This window comes from Rana temporaria, chromosome 4 (genome assembly GCF_905171775.1).
Source record: "Rana temporaria chromosome 4, aRanTem1.1, whole genome shotgun sequence".
NCBI classification, from domain to species: domain Eukaryota; kingdom Metazoa; phylum Chordata; class Amphibia; order Anura; family Ranidae; genus Rana; species Rana temporaria.
In genome coordinates, this window is record NC_053492.1 from 334,981,157 (window position 1) to 335,004,153 (window position 22,997).

The following is a 22,997-nucleotide window of genomic DNA, read 5'->3' on the forward strand; positions in this document are numbered from 1 at the left end:
TGCCCTCCTACCACTGGATGATCCTGCCAACTTCCAGCTCTTGCCAGGTACCTCCCGATTAAGTGTGGTCACAAAATTTAAATACTTAGGGATTTGGATAACGAAAGACGTTTCCCAATATGCAAACTTAAATCTCGCCCCATTGTTATTAAAGTGGAAAAATAAATGTGATATTTGGAAAAGACTCCCCTTGTCAGTAGCAGGACGATGCAACCTAATAAAAATGTTGTGGCAGCCACAATTATTATACGTCCTCCACAATGCACCTTTATGGTTAGGATTTACATGGTTTAAGAAAGTAGAATCACTATTTAGAGAACTTATATGGAGAGGTGGCCAAGCTAGGATAAGCTTGCAAACACTCCAATTACCAGTAAAAGAAGGGGGCATGGCGGTTCCACACCCGAAGCTATATTTTATTGCGTCACAATTGCAACATCTGGCAGGGTGTGGAACCGCTGAGAGAGATGGCTCCATCAGCCGTTTGATGTTGACAAACAACCCTCACAAACTGCTGGTGGAAGCCCTAGAGGCAGATTTCTTCCCCTATAAACATCTAACAGTAAAATTAGCTATCAAAGTATGGCACACCACAAAGACCCTATTGGGATACATTGGCCTAACAGAATTTTCACCTCTATGGAAAAATAATAACCTGCAGGAAGTAACAAGTATAGAAGAATCAAGTGAGTGGAAGAGACAAGGCATAACCCGCTTAAAGCACATATTTGAGGGCAATACCCTAAAAACATTTCTAGATCTAACTAGGCAATTTAATATCTCAAACAAAACATTCTACAAATACCTACAGGTCCGCCATGCTATTCAAGCACAATTTAGCTCCAAACCAATTATATGGACCCAGATCCCTGTCCTTCTGAAGATAATCAAGGCAAGTACGGCCAAGGGCCTAATAGCACTAACATACAATAGCCTGAGTGCTAATGCGATAAGCAGAGCAGGACCGGCCAAGAGTAAAGCAGCGTGGGAAAGAGACTTGGGAATAATATCACTTGAACAGTGGGATAGGATTCTTCAACAAGGCGCATTGGTCTCAATTGCTCCAGCGCAAAGACTCTCCCACTTGTTCTTACTACACAGGGTATATTTTACCCCGCACAAAATGTTTAAAATGGGGTGGAGACAAAACAACGAATGCCCGAGATGTAAAAATAAAGGGGACTTAATACACATGGTCTGGAAGTGCCCCAAACTCTATAGCTACTGGAGGGAAATAGTAGAGAGGATAAATAAGGCATTTGGAACATCCCTTGATCCAGTGGCTAGGACCTGCCTCTTGGGGAGCATAGAAGACACAAGAGTCCCTCAAGACAGCGGGGAAGCTATACTGAGATGCCTCTTCCAGGCACGTAAGACGATAGCCCAAAAATGGCAGGCGCAGACCCCCCCGTCAGTAGTCAACTGGCTAGCATCCATAAAATTAACAATCTCAAATGAAAGAGTATACTTTACCAGACAGGGGAACTATGAGAAATTTGTAAGAATTTGGGGGCCGTGGTTGAGGACGACGGGAAACCTAGTTTAGGGGATCCCGCGTAAACGATTCTAGAATGTCATCCGTCCCCGCCCCCCCGGCATCGATGGTTGTTTTCCCTCGATGCCGGGGTGGGATTGCCGGGAGCGCTGATAGGGCAAATCACCCCGGGGAACTTGTCTTCTCATATTAACACAAGGGGACTCTGTTAACAGAAAAGGGCGGGGGCCTCCTCCAATCTCCTCTGGTTGTCCTACACAGCAGATCTTTTAAAGGGCTAATACGCTTCCTTAGATAGGGGTAGGTGGGGGGAAGGGGCAAGAATAGATGTATGGCTAGGAGATATAGCAGGCAACAGGTACTCAAGGGTAATTATGCTAGGAGTACGGGCAGTATTGGATGTAGAAGCTGTTTCCTTTTTTCTGTTTTTCTTTTTTTTTTTTCTCTTGGCTCTTCCGTATTGTATGTACTCTTATATGGTGTAACACTGTTACCTGATGAAATATGTGCCTGCTGTACTAAGTCATTTTAAAATCAAATAAAAAAACAATTAATATAAAAAAAATTTACTTTGGTGAAAGTATCTGGGGTTGACCTAGTTACATATGTATTGTTTAAAATATATATATATATATATATATATATATATATATATATATATATATATATATATATATATATATACACTTATTTAAAACCTATAAAATCGCTAACTACGTTTATCTGATTCTTCAAGAAAAAATAAAAGCAAGTAATTAAATTTGGATTGCAGCTGTAAAGTTGTTAAAGTGAAGGTTATTGTGTAATGCCCTTAGATAATGTCTGTTAGATTTATGATGTTTATGTCTGTTGTGTATTTAGGATCCATATCAAGGAACAATTATACTAGCAACAGTAAAGGGTGATGTACATGACATTGGGAAGAATATTGTTGGTGTGGTCATGGGATGCAATAATTTCAGGTATGTGCTTTAAAATATACACATATGTATACTTATCTTTAGAAACCTAAAGACTGTGGGCCAGATTCACAAAGCAGATACGACGGCATATCTCCTGATATGCCGTCGTATCTGTTGTTCTATCCATGCGACTGATTCATAGAATCAGTTACGCATAGATAGCCATAAGATCCGACAGGTGTAATAGTTTTACACTGTCGGATCTTAGGATGCAGTACCGCAGCCGCCGCTGGGGGGAGTTTGCGTCGTAAACCAGCGTCGGGTATGCAAATTGGGAGTTATGGCGATCCACAAAGCTTTTTCCCGTCGTTGCGTCGCCGCGAGTGTTAGTTTTCCGTCGCAAAGATAGGGCACCTTTAACAAAGTGGAAAATTACTCCACCATGTTAAAGTATGCCCATCTTTCCCGCGTCGCTTTTGAATTATTTTTAATTTTTTTCATTTTCCCGGCGTAACTCTTTTTTGACGTCGCGATTCACAAAACGTTGGCGCGTCGTAATTTCGCGCAAAGCACGTCGGGAAATTTGCTACGGGAGCATGCGCAGTACGTCCGGCGCGGGAGCGCGCCTAATTTAAATGGTACCCGCCCCATTTGAATTGGCCCGCCTTGCGCCGGACGGATTTACGATACACAGCCGCAAATTTCCAGGTAAGTGCTTTGTGGATCAAGCACTTAGACAGAAAATTTGCGGCGGTGTTACGTAAATCGGTTACGTTACGCTGCGCCCGCTGTACGTGAATCGGGCCCAAAATGTACAGTGGGTACGGAAAGTATTCAGTCTCCCTTAAATTGTTCACGCTTTGTTATATTGCAGCCATTTGCTAAAATCATTTAAGTTCATTTTCATTTGTTTCCCTCATTAATGTACACACAGCACTCCATGTTGACAGAAAAACACATAATTCTTAACTTTTTTGAAGATTTATTAAAAAAGAAAAACTGAAATATCACATGGTCCTAAGTATTCAGACCCTTTGCTGTGATACCCATATATTTAACTCAGGTGCTGTCCATTTCCTCTGATCATCCTTGAGATGGTTCTACACCTTCATTTGAGTCCAGTTGTGTTTGATTATACTGATTGGACTTGATTAGGAAAGCCACACACCTGTCTATATAAGACCTTACAGATCACAGTGCATGTCAGAGCAAATGAGAATCATGAGGTCAAAGGAACTGCCTGAAGTGCTCAGAGACAGAATTGTGGCAAGGCACAGATCTGGTCAAGGTTAAAAAAAAAAAATCTGCTGCACTTAAGGTTCCTAGGAGCACAGTGGCCTCAGTAATCCTTAAATGGAAGATGTTTGGGACGACCAGAACCCTTCCTAGAGCTGGCTGTCTGGCCAAACTGAGCTATCGGGAGAGACCTTGGTGAGAGAGGTAAAGAAGAACCCAAAGATCACTGTGGCTGAGCTCCAGAGATGCAGTCGGGAGATAGAAAGTTTTAGAAAGTCAACCATCACTGCAGCCCTCCACCAGTCGGGGGTTTATGGCAGAGTGGCCCGACAGAAGCCTCTCCTCAGTGCAAGACACATGAAAGCCTGCATGGAGTTGAAAGACTCCAAGATGGTGAGAAATAAGATTATCTGGTCTGATGAGACCAAGATAGAACTTTTTGGCCCTAATTCTAAGTGGTATGTGAGGAGAAAACCAGGCACTGTTCATCACCTGTCCAATACAGTCCCAACAGTGAAGCATGGTGGTGGCAGCATCATGTTGTGGGGGTGTTTTTTCAGCTGCAGGGACAGGACGACTGGTTGCAATTAAGGGAAAGATGAATGTGGCCAAGTACAGGGATATCCTGGATGAAAACCTTCTCCAGCGTGCTCAGGACCTCAGACTGGGCCAAAAGTTTACCTTCCAACAAGACACTGACCCTAAGCACACAGCTAAAATAACAAAGGAGTGGCTTCACAACAACTCTGTGACTGTTTTTCAATGGCCCAGCCAGAGCCCTGACAATTGAGCATCTCTGGAGAGACCTAAAAGTTCCTGTCCACCGTTTACCACCCAACCTGATAGAACTGGAGAGGATCTGCAAGGAGGAATGGAAGGGGATCCCCAAATCCAGGTTTGAAATACTTGTTGCATCTCATGGCTGTATTAGATCAAAAGGGTGTTTCTACTAAATACTGAGCAAAGGGTCTGAATACTTAGGATCATGTGATATTTCAGTTTGTATGTTTTAATAAATCTAAATAATTCTGTGTTTTTCTGTCAATACATGAATTATGTGTGTACATGAATGAGGAAAAAAATGAGTTTAGCAAATGGCTGCAATATAACAAAGAGTGAAAAATGTAAGGGGGTCTGAATACTTTCTGTACCCACTGTATTTCCTGTTAAAGTGAATTGAACCAATAGTTTTTCAACAGCCTTTAAGTTTACATGCAAAAAGTAGCATTGTTGTAGAAGTGTTTCACAGCTTACCGCATATACTAGAGTATAAGCCGACCCAAATATAAGCCGAGGCACCCAATTTTACCACAAAAACCTGTGAAAACACATTGACTGGAGTATAAGCATAGGGTGGGAAAATGCAGCAGCTACTGGGTAAGCAATGCCCATTTGCAGTCTAATTGTGCCCAGATATGCAGTCTAATTGTGCCCATAGTCAGCAGTAAAACAGCGTGTCTGCCGCTGTGTAATCCATATGCAGCAGTACCTTTTCATTTGTAAAACAGTGTGTGCCACTGTATAATCCAGTCTGTTCCCGTCCATTGTAAGAAAACCCCGCCTCCTCCTCCTCATCCGTTCATGATAGAGGAACACCGATATGATGCGGGGAAACTGTATCAGTGTTCCGCCTATCACAGACAAGGAGGCGGGGCTGTTATACAATGGACGGCCGAACAGACTGGATTATACAGCGGCAGACACACACTGTCTTACTAATGAAAAGGTACGACTGCATATGGATTACACAGCGGCAGGCCCACTGTTTTACTACTGACTCGAGTATAAGCTGAGCGGGTAGTTTTTCAGCCTAAAAATGGCCTGAAAAACTTGGCTTATACTCGAGTATATACGGTAGTTATATCAAAATACATTGATCTACCTATCTACAGAGCCGATCCTCCCTATACGCTCACTACACAAGCTGTGTAGGGCCCCTGAAAATGACTTGAGGCCCGCCTTCCACTCGTGTCATAGGGTGGATCGGCTTTGCCTGAGTCTAGGTTTGCGACCTGTCAGCTTGAGTGTGGTAAGAGAGAGGGTGTGTTCTCCTCCCTCCAGCCTGCAAGGGGTGGCAGAGAGCTGACAGCTTAGTGTGTCGGCGTGGGATAGCAGGGAAGTGATGCGTGGTCCTTGTATGATTACTGAGGTACCGTGAGTGATCGTAATTCTTCCCTAAGCATTGTTGTAGAATAGGGTGACCAGACATCCCCGGTTTCCAGGGCCAGTCCTTGGATTGAGGACACTGTCCCCGGACCAAATCTGTCCCTGGTTTTGTCCCCGGATTGCATTTGAACAGGGGCTGGAGCAATTTCAAAGACAGTCAATGCAGAATCAAAAATAAACATGTTTTTTTTTTTTGTATTTTTTTTCCATTATCTGTGCCCCTTTCTGATGATCATGTGCTGGTCGGAACGGAGGGAATATTTCTTCAGTCTCAATGGGCGCATGCCCATTCAACTCCGCACACATGGTCCTTCTTCTGCCTTGGCTCAAGTCCCGGCCAGCCGCCTGCCTGTTTATCTCCTTGCCTTCCCTGGTGGAGTGATCTTCCTTCAATCCTCACCCAGTAGTAGCCGGGGCCCAGAGAGTAAGACTTGACAGGCCGTGAGATGGGCGGCGGCGGTGACGGGCAGAGAGTTGCTGATTGCCGCCATTACTAGTAAAAAAAAGATGTCCCCAAATTTCATTTTTAAAATCTGGTCACCTTATTGTAGAAGACCCTTGTACTTTGCTCCCTGTACTTTGACTCTCACCACCTTCGGATCCTTCTAGTCTGATTGTTCTGCTTGTTTAACTGTCTGCTGCATGACTCTCATCCTCTCCTCTCATTACTGTTCCCTCTGGAAGTGTTGAGCTGTCTCTTCACCCTGAGCCCTCCCTGCCTGACTTCTAAAAGCTGTCTATTTTCATGCAAAGTGAACAGTCAGCCCCCACTGCAATAATCTTTTTTTTTTTTTTTTTTTTTTTTTGTTTATTTATACAAAATAGAAGACTGGCCCACATGGACCACAGCGAAAAACAGTACAACAGTTGCCATAGGCAGATACACACATGGAAATGGCAGTTACATGAAGTGTTCGGCCGAAGCCGCGAAGTAACGTGTTTAAACAGAACCTATAGGCAGGTACAGCAGTGCGGGCAACAGAGGACGAACTGTCATCTGCCCCACACCCCCGCCTTCATCGTCCAAACCAACATTCAATCCCAAACAATGCTCTTGTGGCATCTTCTGCATCTGGGTACTATGGAACCGCGGTCCAGCCTCCCACATTTTCCCTTTTCTAAGTGCAATTGAGTGAAGAAAATAGAAGCAAGACTGCGGAAGCTGCTCTGTGAGCAGTCCAGAGGGAAGAGGGATAAGGGGAATAGCGGGAGAGAAAAGAAAGAAGAGGAGAAGGGAGGAGAAGTAGAGGGTGAGGGGGGGGGGGGTGTTCGCGAGCATGGACATCCACTGCCTTCTAGCGGTTCTCTTCCACGGGGCGGTCTCTGCCATCAGGGCTGATCATCCAGGGGGGGGGTGGACTTTGGCTAGGGGGGGTAGTTCCCCTCTGAGGGCCTGGCCCTCCTCCGAGTACTGGAACATTGTCCACAATTGCCAAGTCTGAGAGTAGAGCTCGCTCCTATCTTGTTTGGACAGAACCAGATCCTCCATCCAGCCAATCTCATCCACCTTCTGCAGCCACATGGCTACCGTTGGTGGATACGGGGATTTCCAGCATATTGGGACGCAGGCCTTGGCCGCATCCAACAGGTGGCGTACAATCGACTTTTTGTATACACACGTCGGGGTGGTGGTTGCGTGAAGAAGGAAGTACACTGGGTCGTCTGGGACCTCGCGCTCCGTAAATTTTTGTGTAACTGGCCTGACCGCTTCCCAAAATGGTCTGAGGTGTGGGCAGGACCAAAAAATATGCAGTAGTGTACCTTTGTCTGATCGGCATCTCCAGCAGATGTCCGATGTTGCCGGGAACAATTTATTCAGTAGGACTGGGGTCCTGTACCATCTTGTCAGCAGCTTGTAGTTGGTCTCCTGGATCCTGGTACAAATTGATGACTTAATGTGTGAATGTGAGAATACGCTGTCTCTTAGTGGGTGTAAACTGATATCCCAAATCTCGTTCCCATTTATCAAGGCTCGGTATCTGAGACCCTTCTGGCGGTGTCACCAACAATGTATGTAGCAGTGACAAGGCGTGGGGTAACGCGCTAGTCTCCAGACACAACTCTTCCAAAGTCGTGAGGGTATGCCGGCGGGTGGGGGAGTGATGGTTCTGAGGAAGTGGCCCAGTTGGTTGGTTCTCATGAACTCCAGTTGATACTGGCCTGCCTGGTCCATCAGCTGTGCTGACGTCTTCCACCGACCCGACTCGCTGAAATGTGAGGCCTGAAAGGACCCCGACTCGCGTAGGGCGACAAATTTGGCGTCTCTAAGACCTGGTGCAAAGCGTGGACTGCCCAAAATCGGGCGTAGCGGTGAGGTCTCCGACGCCAGGCGATACTGTTCTAATAATCTGGAGCATACCTTAATGGTGTTTCCGATCAACGGGTGGTGGTGCACATCTTTTTGTTGTAGGTCGCGGCACCACGGGGCGCGTCGCAGAATAACGTCACATTGCGCCTGCTCCAGCTGTGGCCAGAGTTTAATCGACCCATGTCGGCATCAGTCTATAAGCCGATTCAACTGCGCCGCCTGATAGTACGTTCGTACGTTTGGCATGGCTAGGCCACCGCTTAGTTTGGGGAGGGAGAGAACTGCTTTATTTACCCGAGAACGCTTCCCCGCCCACAGGAATGAACCGAACATGGTTTGTGTTTGTTTAAAATATTCTGTCGGAATATGTATGGGGAGGGCTTGCAATAAGTATATGAATTTGGGTAGAATGGTCATCTTCAAAATGTTGCATCTGCCGAACCAGGAATGAAGCCCGGTGGTCCAGCGACTCAGCAACTGCTGGACTGTCTTAAGTAGTGGGGGGAAATTGAGTTTGAAAATATTAGACAGCCGCTGTGGAATTTGTGTTCCCAGATACTTTAGTGCTGTGTCCGTCCATTTTAGGTTAAAGCCTTGTTTGAGTCGGGTCAGGTGTGGTTGAGGGATTCCCACCCCCATCCCCTCTGACTTTGACAGGTTGATTTTTAAGTTTGATAGTTTGCCGTAGGAGTCGAATTCCCGCATCAAACTTGGGAGGGATGATGGCGGATTCGTCAGGGAAAACAGTATGTCGTCGGCATAAGCAGAGACTTTATATTGACTGTTTCCAACCGTTATACCCGTAATGTTCGGATTCCGCCGCACTTGTCACAAGAAGGGCTCTAGAGTCAGTGTGAACAGGAGGGGTGACAGCAGGCAACCCTGTCTAGTCCCATTAGTAATCGGGAATGGGTCTGATAGCGTACTATTCGCCCTTACTCTGGCTGTTGGATTCGTGTAGGCCGCCGTTATCCATCGCATCATTTTCTGTCCCATCCCCACATGACTCAAAGTGGCGAACAAAAACTGCCAGCTCACCCGGTCAAATGCCTTTTCGGCGTCCGTCCCTACGAAAACACAGGGGGTCTTCGTCTTATTAGCTACATGAAGCAGGTTCAATACTTTGGTCGTATTGTCCCTGGCCTCTCTGGTTGGGACAAAGCCCACTTGATCCAGATGTACAAGACCAGGGAGATACCGTTGAATTCTTGTGGCAATCACTTTCGTAAACAGTTTGATGTCAGTGTTTAACAGTGAAATAGGGCGATAGCTGCCGCATTGGCTAGGATCTTTACCTTCTTTATGGATCACCGCTATCTGCGCCTGTATGGTGGACATGTGGAACGTGCCCTCTGTCCCCAAAGTATTGAACAGGCCCACCAGGTGGTTCCCCAGAGATGGTAGCAGGGTCTTGTAGTAGGTGGCTGTAAGGCCGTCTGGGCCCGGGGCCTTGCCAGGTTTAGAGGATTTTAGTGCCACCTGGATCTCTGATAAGGTGATTGGCTCTTCTAACCCCTCTCTCATTTCTGTCGTTAGGGTCGGCATGTTGGAGGTATTCAGATATTCAGTCGTCAGGTCCGAGTCAAGGTTTGGATGTGGGGAGGGAAGATTGTATAGGTTAGTGTAGAAGTCTTTAAATTCCTGGGAGATCTGTTGGGGGATGGAGACCTTATGTCCTTTGCGTGTAACTATGTGGGGTATGTATGATGCCGCGTTTTGTGTGCGGAATGCTTGCACCAGCATTCTCCCGCATTTGTTGCCCGACTTGTATACATGTCTTCTGCAAATTTGCATCGCCGCTTTGGCCTTGTAATGTAACAGATCCGTAATCTGTTTGCGAGTAATATTCAAATCAGAGCTCACTTGGGGTGTCTGGGATCATTTGTGTTGGGCTTCCAGTAACTGTACCTTTGCAAGCAGTTTATTAAGTTGGTCTGTCCTCAGCCTTTTTAGTCGGGCCCCATGCTTAATGAGAATCCCTCTCACAACCGCCTTATGGGCTTCCCAAACCACCCCCGTGTCGCTGTCTTGGGTGATGTTAGAATCAAAATAGTGTCTCACTTCACCGATCAGAAGGCTCTCATTAAGTCGCCAGGGCCTTTTCTAGGTCGCCTGGGCTTCTGTCAAGGTATATACCAGCGTGACCGGAGCGTGGTCGGACCAAGTGATCGATCTAATTGACACGTCCTTAACCGCCGAAAGGTGTCTATGAGGTATCGGGAAGTAGTCAATCCTGGAGTAGGATACATGGGGCTTGGATTAGAAGGTGTAGTCCTTCTCTCCAGGGTGGAAAAGACGCCAGACGTCCACTAGTTGGGCCGTGTGTAGTGACGCATGTATGCGCTTGCGAGAGTCTCTGGAAATAGAGGAAACACCTGTTGAGGTGTCTTCAGCTGGAATTAAAGGAATGTTAAGATCACCTCCTATTATTAGTTGGCCCTCCGCGTAATGTGCTAGCTGTTTTAATTGTCTGGACAGGAAGGCATCTTGGTGCTCGTTTGGGGCGTAAAGGTTTGCGATGGTAACCTAAGTCTGTCCAATTTTGCCCCTTTAAAAATAAACGACCCTCCGTGTCCAATTTAGCATCTCCATGAGACCAGGGGACCCTAGCCGAAAGAAGTATGGAAACCCCCCTGAATTTTGCTACCGTATAATATGAATGGTATACCGTGGGATAGTGCCTATTTTTCAGCATGCGTATGTTTTTGTCTCTAAAGTGCGTCTCCTGTAGCAGCACTACGTCCGCGCCTATGCGGCGCATATCATTCAGGAGCATTCTCCTCTTTTCTGGGATGTTCAACCCCTTGGCGTTCAGTGATACCACAGTTAGCTTGTCCATGCTTGCGAACTAGGGGAGGGTGTGCCCCTTTGGGCCAAAGGGTAGGAAAGTACGGGGGAGGGGTCAGTCCTCTCAGATGTGGGCGACCGAGCGGGAAAGAGATGACAGGGAGATAAGAGGGGGAGGGAAGAGTAGAAGACAGGTTAGGAGGCCACCAACAGAGTGTGTGGCAGGAGATGAAGAATCTAGTTTAGCTTAAACAGCTAAAGCGCTCTCCAGTAATGAACTGGGGGTCGAGTGCAGGCCTAAGTGGGTAGGTGGGTAGACAGGACCAGCAAAGCGAGCTCCCGGGTCCCCCCCCCCCCCGTTTGTAGTTGATGTTGGGGCCCATGTTGGCATTGCAATCTAAGTCAGCAAACATGCAAAATGTAATCTAGCATCGGATAAATCGGAACATGAAAGAACCAGGCAAATCAGAATAACAAAACATCATGCAGTACAGAACAATTCGAACCAGCAGAGTACCCCAGTGCTTTCCTCAACTTAAAGTGCAGGTAATCCCTGAAAGGAGGAGAGACCTCCGCTAAACTATGCATATAGTGTTATTTTAAACCAATACAATCAGAGTGGTGGTGAGCCACGGAGTGTCGCCCTGGAGAGATCCGGTAGTATCGTGACCCGGGCGTCCTCCACCATCACCGCATCGTGGTCCTACGCACCCCGTACAATGCGCTCCTTCTGGGCATACCGCAGCAGCCTGCAGATCACGTCGCGGGGCCTGTCAAGATCTCCCGCCCTGGGGCCTAGAGCACGATATCGCCCTGTCGATCTCGATCACCGCCCGCGGTTCCCCCAGCACCTCGCAGAATAGTTCCTGGAGCTTTCCATCCATGGCCTCCGCGTCCACCGTCTCGGGTATCCCCCGGAGCCGCAGGTTGTTGCGGCGTCTCTGGTCTTCCATGCCCTCCAGGTGGAGCTGTAGGGCGATCGCCGTGTCCCTGTGCTGGTCTCGCGCCCTCTCCAGGCCCGACACCCACTGTTCCAAGGCCGAGAACGAGGTTTCGCCCGTCGACACCCTTTCTGCCAGGGAGGACACCTCCGCCTTTACCTCCTAGAAGTCGCGGCGGGAGTTTCTTCCAGCTTCAGGATTAACGCCTATTAATGTCCGATCGCGTGGGGTGGGCCTGAATTTGGGCCCGGATCTCTCTCTCTCCGCCAAGGAGCCCCCCGGGGAGGAGGGTGGGGATTCCATGCCTAAGTCGGCAAGGTTCGGTGTCAACCGAGATCCCGAGGGTAAGTCCGAATCAGCCGGGGAGGGGGTCCACTCACTCTGTTCCTGGGCCTCAGCCAGGACTTCATGCACCGCACCTTGTGGCGCCGTCGCTCTGGCTCCCGGTGATATCTGCGGTCGGAGCCCAAAACAACGGTGTAGATCCCCGGTCGGTGCGTTAGATCTGGTCACCCAGGTGGTAGCTTTGATGCTACACTTTTAGGCCGATTGCATGCCGAATTTAGAGCTGTTTTAGCCGGTATAGGGGAGGACAAGGCCGGGAGCTCAAGGAAGAAGCAGCCTTACACAGCCATGTCCAGGCCACACCCGTGCAATAATCTTTTACATAGTACAAAGAAAATATTGCGCTTATTTTAAAAAATTATTGTGTGAAGCTGCGATCAAAAAGTGTTATACTACACAAAAACAGATTAAAAGGAAAAAGGATCGCGCTAAAAATGATAATGACAGTAAATGGTGAACAAAGTTCAAACAAATCAATGTGAATAGTCCCGCCACACGGGCAATTTGGTGAATTAATCTCCCAGGTGCACAAACGAAATCCACAAGAAGAGTGCTTTAAAGGAAAGATCCTCCACCAAGATTAAGAAGGGCCTCTTACCGGATGGAAATCAATTCCTTTTTCCTTTTAATCTTTTACATAGCTTGTGTAAACACTGAAGTAACAGATGTCAGATGGCAGGCAGAAAAGGTGCACTCTGTATTGTGTGTGTTTATAGCAGGGCTAGATATGGTAATTCTAAAGTTGTCAGAAATCAGAAAATCTTTTGGTGTATGTACAATGCACCATCACAAGGGAAAAATCAAAGCTGAAATAGCTGAATTGCAGAATTCACTAATATGTGGGAAATCTGCAAACTGAAATCACCCTCCGCCATGATTGGCAATAGACTAGGGAATAACTGGGTGCTGTGTTCTGCCCACATCCTTATCCTCTGGTCTCACTTCTGGGTTCTGGGTTCTGCCCACATCCTTATCTTCTGGTCTCCCTGCTGGGTGATGTGTTCTATCCACATCCTAATCCTCTGGTCTCCCTGCTGGGTTCCGTGTTCTGCCCACATCCTTATCCTCTGGTCTCCCTCCTGGGTTCTGTGGTCTATCCACATCCTAACCCTATGGTCTCCCTGCTGGGTTCTGTGTCCTGCCCACATCCTTATCCTCTGGTCTCCATGTTGGGTTCTGTGTTCTGCCCACATCCTAATCCTCTGGTCTCCATGCAAGGTGCTATTTTCTGCCCACATCCTTATAATCTGGTCTCCCTGCTGGGTTCTGTGTTCTGCCCACATCCTTATCCTCTGGTCTCCCTGATGGGTTCTGTGTTCTGCCCACATCTTTATCATCTGGTCTCCCTGCTGGGTTCTGTGTTCTGCCCACATCCTTATCCTCTGGTCTCCCTGCTGGGTCCTGTGTTCTGCCCACATCCTTATCCTCTGGTCTCCCTGTTGGGTTCTGTGTTCTGCCCACATCTTTATCCTCTGGTCTCCCTCCTGGGTTCTGTGGTCTATCCACATCCTAACCCTATGGTCTCCCTGCTGGGTTCTGTGTCCTGCCCACATCCTTATCCTCTGGTCTCCATGTTGGGTTCTGTGTTCTGCCCACATCCTAATCCTCTGGTCTCCATGCAAGGTGCTATTTTCTGCCCACATCCTTATAATCTGGTCTCCCTGCTGGGTCCTGTGTTCTGCCCACATCCTTATCCTCTGGTCTCCCTGTTGGGTTCTGTGTTCTGCCCACATCTTTATCCTCTGGTCTCCCTGCTGGGTGCTGTGTTCTATCCACATCCTTATCCTCTGGTCTCCCTGCTGGGTTCTGTGGTCTGCCCACATCCTTATCCTCTGGTCTCACTGCTGGGTTATGTGTTCTGCCCACATCCTTATCCTCTGGTTTCCCTGATGGGTTATGTGTTCTGCCCACATCTTTATTCTCTGGTCTCCCTGTTGGGTTCTGTGTTCTGCCCACATCCTTATCCTCTGGTCTCCCTGATGGGTTCTGTGTTCTGCCCACATCTTTATCATCTGGTCTCCCTGCTGGGTTCTGTGTTCTGCCCACATCCTTATCCTCTGGTCTCCCTGCTGGGTCCTGTGTTCTGCCCACATCCTTATCCTCTGGTCTCCCTGTTGGGTTCTGTGTTCTGCCCACATCTTTATCCTCTGGTCTCCCTCCTGGGTTCTGTGGTCTATCCACATCCTAACCCTATGGTCTCCCTGCTGGGTTCTGTGTCCTGCCCACATCCTTATCCTCTGGTCTCCATGTTGGGTTCTGTGTTCTGCCCACATCCTAATCCTCTGGTCTCCATGCAAGGTGCTATTTTCTGCCCACATCCTTATAATCTGGTCTCCCTGCTGGGTCCTGTGTTCTGCCCACATCCTTATCCTCTGGTCTCCCTGTTGGGTTCTGTGTTCTGCCCACATCTTTATCCTCTGGTCTCCCTGCTGGGTGCTGTGTTCTATCCACATCCTTATCCTCTGGTCTCCCTGCTGGGTTCTGTGGTCTGCCCACATCCTTATCCTCTGGTCTCACTGCTGGGTTATGTGTTCTGCCCACATCCTTATCCTATGGTCTCCCTGCTGGGTTCTGTGTTCTGCCCACATCCTTATCCTCTGGTCTCCCTGATGGGTTATGTGTTCTGCCCACATCTTTATTCTCTGGTCTCCCTGTTGGGTTCTGTGTTCTGCCCACATCCTTATCCTCTGGTCTCCCTGCTGGGTTCTGTGTTCTGCCCACATCATTATCCTCTGGTCTCCCTGCTGGGTTCTGTGTTCTGCCCACATCCTTATCCTCTGGTTTCCCTGATGGGTTCTGTGTTCTGCCCATATCTTTATTCTCTGGTCTCCCTGCTGGGTTCTGTGTTCTGCCCACATCCTTATCCTCTGGTCTCCCTGTTGGGTGATGTGTTCTGCCCGCATCCTTATCATCTGGTCTCCCTGCTGGGTGCTGCATTCTATCCACATCCTAATCCTCTGGTCTCCCTGCTGGGTTCTGTGTTCTGCCCACATCCTTACCCTCTGCTCTCCCTGCTGGGTTCTGTGTTTTATCCACATCCTAATCCTCTGGTCTCCCTGCTGGGTGCTGTTCTGCCCACATCCTAATCCTCTGGTTACCCTGCTGTGTTCTGCCCACATCCTAATCCTCTGGTCTCCCTGATGGGTGCTCATTCTGTCTGGTGTACATAGCTTACGGCAGTACGGGTCAGGTAGAGGGCCTCTTAGCAGAATTTTGCTTAGGGTCCCAGGGAGGTCAGGATCGGCACTATCTATATATATATATATATATATATATATATATATATATATATATATATATATATATGCATAGATTTGAAACAGAGAAAGCTGTTTTGGCAGCTTTCTCTGGGTTTTGCTAAGTTCGAATGGGGCTGTGTAGTTTGGAGATCCCACAGAGACTTGATTTGGATCTCCAACCCTATGTCCATGTCTTATGGATAGCCAGCAGGTTGTGTTCCCAGGTGCACACAGCCCATATAACGAGGGGTTATTGAGAGCAGAGAGTGGAGGAAGGTGGAGTGTCAAGACACTGTGTGTGGAAAACTGTCTGCCCTGTGGGAGACTACGTCCCTGGTGAGGGGACTTTGTGCCTGACGGACTGGGAGGCTGGTAGACCTGAGGTGACTAGCAAGTCCAAGGGGGCTAAAGAAAGTCCTGAAGTCTGGGAGACAGTGGGCTGGAGAATCCTGTTGAGGCCAGGAGTAGGCCAGGTTTAGAAGGTAACTATATGGCAAAGTAAGCCTAGGAGCCAGGAGGCTTGGCATTTTTTGGTTATGTGAACTTCACTGGAGAAGAGCCCCTGACAACTGACTGATGTGGACTCGCTGAAAAATGCATTTACCACTTAAGTTAAACCCCCCCCCATAGCACTATATATATATATATATATATATTTTTTTTAAACATTCAAGTTTATTGGAAGCATGTTATAAAGCTTTACAATGTATAAAGACAGTGAAATCCAAATTAGTTGACAAAGATTACATCAGTATTGTATGACTAGGCCTGGACCAAACTACAACGTAACATACATAGATACTAGAATCAAGATAATTGGATGGAGGGTGACGTTGGGAGGATCAGTCCCATAACTATTTTAGTAGAACAACCAAAAGCATAAAAAAAGGTAGAGGACCGACCTTGTTCATCTGGAGTTCAAAACGTAATATGTGTTAAATTGTCTGCAATCATCACTTTTGTCGATGTAAACCATGCAAAGAGAGAAGAGGGGAGCAAAAGAGTGTGGACAGACACTGAAGATGAGAGGGAAGAGGGAAGGAGGGGTGACCAGGGATCTTGTGACATCAGGACCAGAGATCTGTTAGATTATAGGTTCAATTGTAATAACTTCAAGGAGGTAAAGCCCCCAGGTAAGCCTGAGAAGTTTTGAAAACAAACCACGGGGACCAGGTATCGTGAAATTGTTCCACTCTATCTGAAGATTGGGCAACGGAGTCTTCCATATAACATGTGTCATTCACCTTTCTGAGCCACTCCTTAATAGACGGCACCCTGGAGCTTTTCCAATGCGAGCGGAATAAGGGAGTTGGCAGCATTCAACAAATGTTTGGTCAGCGATTTCTTGTATCTCTTGAGAGAGAAATTAGTGATATGAAGCAAGCAGCAGGCAGCGTCTAGGACAATTCTAGTCTCCGTTATGAGCTTCACATATTCTCTCACTCTATCCCAGAATTTGCTTATTGCCGGGCAGTCCCACCAAATATGTTTGAGACTGCCTGAATCCATTTCGCATCTCCAACATCGGTCTGAGGTGAGAGGGTACCATTTCTTAAAGCGGGGGTTCACCCTTAGAGGGCACTTTTCCCCCTTCGATTCCTGCTCGTTTTTACTAGGGGAATCGGCTATTTATTTTAAAATATGTGCAGTACTTACCCGTTTACGAGATGCATCCTCTCCGTCGCTTCCGGGTATGGGCTTCGGGAATGGGCGTTCCTTCTTGATTGACAGGCTTCCGAGAGGCTTCCGACAGTCGCATCCATCGCGTCACGATTTTCCGAAAGAAGCCGAACGTCGGTGCGCAGGCGCAGTATAGAGCCGCACCGACGTTCGGCTTCTTTCGGCTACGAGTGACGCGATGGATGCGACCGTCGGAAGCCTCTCGGAAGACTGTCAATCAAGAAGGAACGCCCGCTCCCGAAGACCCATACCCGGAAGCGACGGAAGAAGATGCAGCTCGAAAACGGCTAAGTACTGCTCATATTTTAATACAAATAGCCGATTCCCCTAGACCGAACGAGCAGGAAGGTAAGGGGAGAATTTTTTTTTTTTTACAAATGGGTGAACTCCCGCTTTAAGCCTTTCCGGAGTGGCATACCACTGTGTCAGAAGCTTGTATGAAGTTTCCTGCATTTTAGTACTTACTGAACACTGATGAGCTAAGATGCATGCTGCCCCCCATTGTTTGTCAGTAATGTCTATGTGCAGGGCTCTTGACCAAGCCTGTTTGAATCTGTCGTCCTTAGGGGCAAGAGCGTTCTGAAGCCATGAGTAGGTTACAGAGGTTGGGTTCGGAAAGCGTGAACCATCGGCACAAGTCTTCTCTAGTTCTGTCAGCTTCCTAATGAAGGAGGGTTTCCGTGCGCCTATGTAAGCATAATCACGTAATTGAAAGTACTGCCACCAAGAAAGTTTTGGCAGTCTGCACTCAGATCTGAGTGCCGTTAAGATCTTAAACACGCCCTTGTGGAAACAATCCTTCATAGCAAGTGGAGGAATGGGGTCTAATGCTTGGAATAAATGATTACCCAACCCAGGAGGGAAATCTGGGTTGTTGCTGATTGGGGAAAGTGGACTGATAATGGAGGTCAGGTCTGTCTTTGTGGCAATGGAGCTAAATAACGATAGAGTAGTGCCCGTCAGTGGGTGTTTTTTAATAGAGTCGTTTAGGCAGTGCCAGGAGATCCAGGGAGCGAATCGCAGGGAGGTCCCAGTCGGTGAATCTTCCAGACCCACCCAATCTTTTGAGGGGCCATGGCAATGCCAGTCAATTATTCTGGTTAAATGTGAAGCTAGGTAGTAATTGTGGAAGTTAGGGAGTCCCATCCCTCCTTTCTTCTTAGGTCTAGTCAAAAGGGAGAATTTTATCCTGGACCTGTTGCCCCCCCATAGTAACCATAGGAGGGTAGATTGAAGGGTTTGAAAGCAAACTTGAGGGATTTTGATTGGCAGGTTTCTGAGGAGGTACAGAAGCCTCGGCAGAACAACCATCTTTATGACCGCCGCCCTTCCGAACCAGGAAAAGTACTTAGAGTTCCAGGTTTGTAAATCTTTTTTAATAGCTCTTATAAGGATCGGGAAATTCTGATCATATATAGATGACAACTTGGGTGTCAGCCATATTCCTAGATACTTGAGTGCACTATTGACCCATCTGAAGGGGCAGTTGGCACGAGTCCGCTCCAGGGTGTCCACCCTCAGCGAGATATTCATGGCCTCAGATTTAGTGAAATTGATTTTAAGGTTAGACATATATCCAAATAAGAGGAACTGGTTCATCAAGTTGGGCATGGTGATGTGGGGTTTGGTCAGGAAAAACAAAAGGTCGTCAGCATAGGCTGCAATCTTGTATTCCTTACCAGATATTTTAAAGCCAGCTATTGACTGGTCCTTATTGACCGACCTGATGAACGGTTCCAAAGATAGGATAAATAGGAGGGGCGAAAGGGGGCACCCCTGCCTAGTACTATTGGAAATCCTGACCTCTCCCGACAAGGAACCATTAACTTTGAGTCTCGCTGTCGGCTTGTCATATAGCGCTGTTATCCATGACATCATCCGGGGACCAAGTCCCACGTGCCCGATTGTTGCGAACATGTAGTCCCAGGCGACCCTGTCGAAGGCCTTCTCCGCGTCCGTGGACAGGAGAAGGCCCTCGAAACCGCAGCTATGTGCCCCGTGGGTTAGGAGCAAGGCTTTGATCACATTATCTCTAGCTTCCCTGTTGGGCATAAATCCCACCTGTTCAGGGCCGATCAGGGAGGAAAGCAAGGGTCTCAGCCTGTTTGCCATTATTTTCGCCAGCATTTTTAGGTCGAGATTCAGCAGTGAGATGGGTCTATAGCTGGCGCACTCGGCCAGATCCTTTTCCGGTTTCGGTGTAAGTGAAATGTGGGCAGTTAAAAAATCTGTCGGAATGGGTTTGGGAGTAGCCAGTGAGTTCAAGGCCCTTGTCAGAGGGGCTGAAAGAATATCTTTAACCACTAGAGTACCGGGCCACCGTCAAATGACGGCTCCACGGTTACTCTGAAAATTCAACAGGACGTCATATGACGTCCTGTATTCTTGCGGCCACTGGGGGGCGCGCGAGCGCGCGCCCGGCGCGTCCCCGAGATGCCGATGCGCGTGCCTGGCGGTCGCGATGTCCGCCAGGCACTCGGAATCGGCGGCTACAGGGACAAGACGTGGAGCTCTGTGTGTAAACACAGAGCTCCACGTCCTGTCAGGGGAGAGAGGAGATCGATCTGTGTCCCTTGTACATAGGGACACAGCATCGGTCACCTCCCCCAGTCACCCCCCTTTCCCCACAGTTAGAACACAATTTAGGTATACATATTAACCCCTCCCTCACCCCCTAGTGTTAACCCCTTGAATGCCAGTCACATTTATACAGTAATTAGTGCATATTTATCGCATTAATCGCTGTATAAATGTGAATGGCGCCAAAAACGTGTCAAAGGTGTCCGATGTGTTCGCCGCAATGTCACGGTGACAGTAAAAAAAATCGCAAATCGCCGCCAATACTAGTAAAAAAATTAATAAAATAAAAATGCCATAAATCTATCAGCTATTTTGTAAACGCTATAACTTTTGCGCAAACCAATCAATATATGATCATTGCGATTTTTTTTTACCAAAAATATGTAGAAGAATTCATATCGGCCTAAACTGAGGAAAAAAAACGTTTTTTTTTAAAAAAAATTGTGATATTTATTAAATAAAAAAGTAAAAAATAGTGTTTTTTTTTAAAATTGTCACTCTTCTTTTGTTTATAGCGCAAAAAATAAAAACCGCAGAGGTGATAAAATACCACCAAAAGAAAGCTCTATTTGTGGGAACAAAATGATAAAAAAATTGTTTGGGTACAGTGTAGCACGACCGCGCAATTGTCATTCAAAGTGCGACAGTGCTGAAAGCTGAAAATTGGCTTGGGCAGGAAGGGGCGTAAGTGCCCAGTATGGAAGTGGTTAAATGTCTTGTAATAAATTGACGTGAACCCGTCTGGTCCAGGGCTTTTACCTGATTTGAGCTCTGTAATTGTCAACTGAGTCTCCTCAATCGTGATAGGGTCTTCGAGAGGGGTTAATTGTGAATCATCTAACTTGGGAAGTCCACTTTTTCTCAAAAAGTTTAGGATCTCGGTAGCCCTGTCCCCTTGTAAGTTTGGGGGTTTATGCGGTGTCGGTAAGTTATACAATTTTGTGTAGAAGCGTTGGAATTGCGCTGCAATAGCATCCGTGGCCGTTTCCAACGATCCCTCACTAGTTCTAATCTGGGGGATGTGGTTAGCAAGGAAGGGAAAAAGGCACAAAATAGAAAAGAAAGGAGACCTGAAAGAAAGAAAAAGGAAGAAAAGCACATCAAAGGATCAGCGTGTGGATAGAGCGCCGACGCTGCTCGGAGAAAATATGGTACACTTTAGTTAAAGAATACTCCTACTAAAGTAATAAGGTAGTACGCCTGAGGTAGAAAATCCGCCTCTAGACGTACTCTGTGGGTAACGTCACTTGTCTGCGACCCGGATAGCAGGAAGCAGCACTCAGATAACAAAAACTTCTGAAAAATGTAAAGCTCTAAAACATTAGCAATGGAACGACACAGCCTCTTTCAGCAAGAATAAATCAAGGCCCTGAACGGGTATAATGCATACCAAGCTGCAGATCAAGAAGAGATGCATGCTACCCTGCAATTACTCACAATGTTCGCCTGAGACCCAAACAGAAAAAGTGAAAAAAAATTGAAAAAATAAAATAAACAAAACTAAAAATAAAAATCATATACATATATATATATATATATTATATATGCATACATATATAAATGGTAGCCAGACCGAGCAGAATCCAGGTTTCTAATAGGAGAAAAAAAAATGATATAAAGAAAAAATCAGTTTGTCTCAGTTGTAGTGCGAAACGGAGGTGTGTTCACAGCAGAGAGAACCATGTAAGGTATCGGCAAAAAGAAATTCTTCATATCTACTTTGATCAGTAGTAGGATCTGCTAAAATCCCAGGGCGAGACGAAGAAAAGTCATCAAGAAGAGGGACCAGACATCAAATAATTAAGCACTCAGTCTGTTGCTAGACCCCTGGCAGGAGTGTGACGCGGTGCGGGAGTTCCAGCCTGCGATCCACTTCCGCGACCGTGTTTTGGCCTCTTAGATCGGTGTTTATCTGGTGTAGAGAAGGGTAAATCAGGAGGGCTTCTAGGAAGCGGTGGTAAAATGAACTCCTGGTACCACTCAGGGAGCTCCATCATCTCCAGGTTGAGGGCCTCACAGAAGCCTGGTAGGTCAGGTGGGGTGCGCAGGATATGTTGTTTGCCTGCAAGCGTAACAACTAAGGCAAAGGGGAAACGCCAGGTGTACTTTATGTCTCTCCTCCGAAGCTGCTCCAGTAGGGGGCGCAGGGCCCTGCGGTTTCTTAGTGTGATTTGGGAGAGGTCCTGGAATAACATTATATGCGCGCCATTAAAGACTATGTGCTCATTACCACGTGCTTTCCTCATGATGTCCTCCTTTAGTGGAAAGCTCTGGAGACAGCATATAATGTCTCTAGGAGGTGCATCCTCCGGACCCCTTGCCCTGAGGGCCCTATGAGCTCTGACAAAGTCGATCATGGTATCCTCTTGTCTTTCCAACAGGCTATTGAATACCCTTTGCAATGCAGGGATGATCTGGTCGTTCTCCACCGACTCAGGGATCCCCCTCACCCTAATGTTGCATCTGCGTCCGCGGTTGTCTAAGTCCTCTAAGTGGCGGTTTATTTCAATAAAGTGGGATGTCTGAGTGTCCATCACCCTCTCCAATCTATGTATTGCTCTGTCTCTGTGCTTCCCCTTCACTTCTACTGCCTCCATCTTGTCTGATAAAACCAGCAGATTGGACTTCAGGTCCGTTATCGCCGCCGAGAACGTGGCCTTGTTGTCAGCTGCAAACACTGACATGTCAGCGAATGTAAGCGGCTTGTTGGAGCGTGAGCGGCTCCTACCTGAATCCTCGGCTGTATACTGCGAGTCCTCGCTGAAATCATCCTCATCTTGTTGGGACCGCGCCATCTTGGAACTCGCCACGTTGCTCCCAGAGGGTTTGAAGAGTACAGAGATGCTCCGGGTAGAGGAGGCGACCGAACCTCGGCGGAGTCTGGTATGTGGGGTTTGGTGGTTCACTCTGCCCATTTCTGGGGTCTTTCGAGCGGTTAGAGAAGCTGTCGGCTGTGTCAGTTCACGGAGCTCTCTTAGTGTGTGTCCATCCTGGCCGCCAGTCAAGCCACGCCCCCTATATATATATATATATATATATATATATATATACACAGTACAGACCAAAAGTTTGGACACACCTTCTCATTCAAAGAGTTTTCTTTATTTTCATGACTATGAAAATTGTAGATTCACACTGAAGGCATCAGAACTATGAATTAACACATGTGGAATTATACATAACAAAAAAGTGTGAAACAACTGAAAATATATTTAATATTCTAGGTTCTTCAAAGTAGCCACCTTTTGCAGCAGACACATCTCTAGGACTGTTAAGAGGAGACTGTGTGAATCAGGCCTTCAGAAAGGCAACAAGCAG

General features: G+C 47.2%; 1 protein-coding gene across 2 annotated transcripts in view; it reads left to right on the forward strand.

Moving 5' to 3' along the window:
• Positions 1-22,997, forward strand: part of MTR (5-methyltetrahydrofolate-homocysteine methyltransferase) — a 1,155,773-nt gene that overhangs the window by 878,996 nt on the left and 253,780 nt on the right. For both annotated transcript variants that reach the window (XM_040350739.1, XM_040350741.1), the window contains one exon: positions 2,357-2,457. In XM_040350739.1, the coding sequence (XP_040206673.1) occupies positions 2,357-2,457 (101 nt within the window). The remainder of the gene's footprint in view (positions 1-2,356; positions 2,458-22,997) is intronic.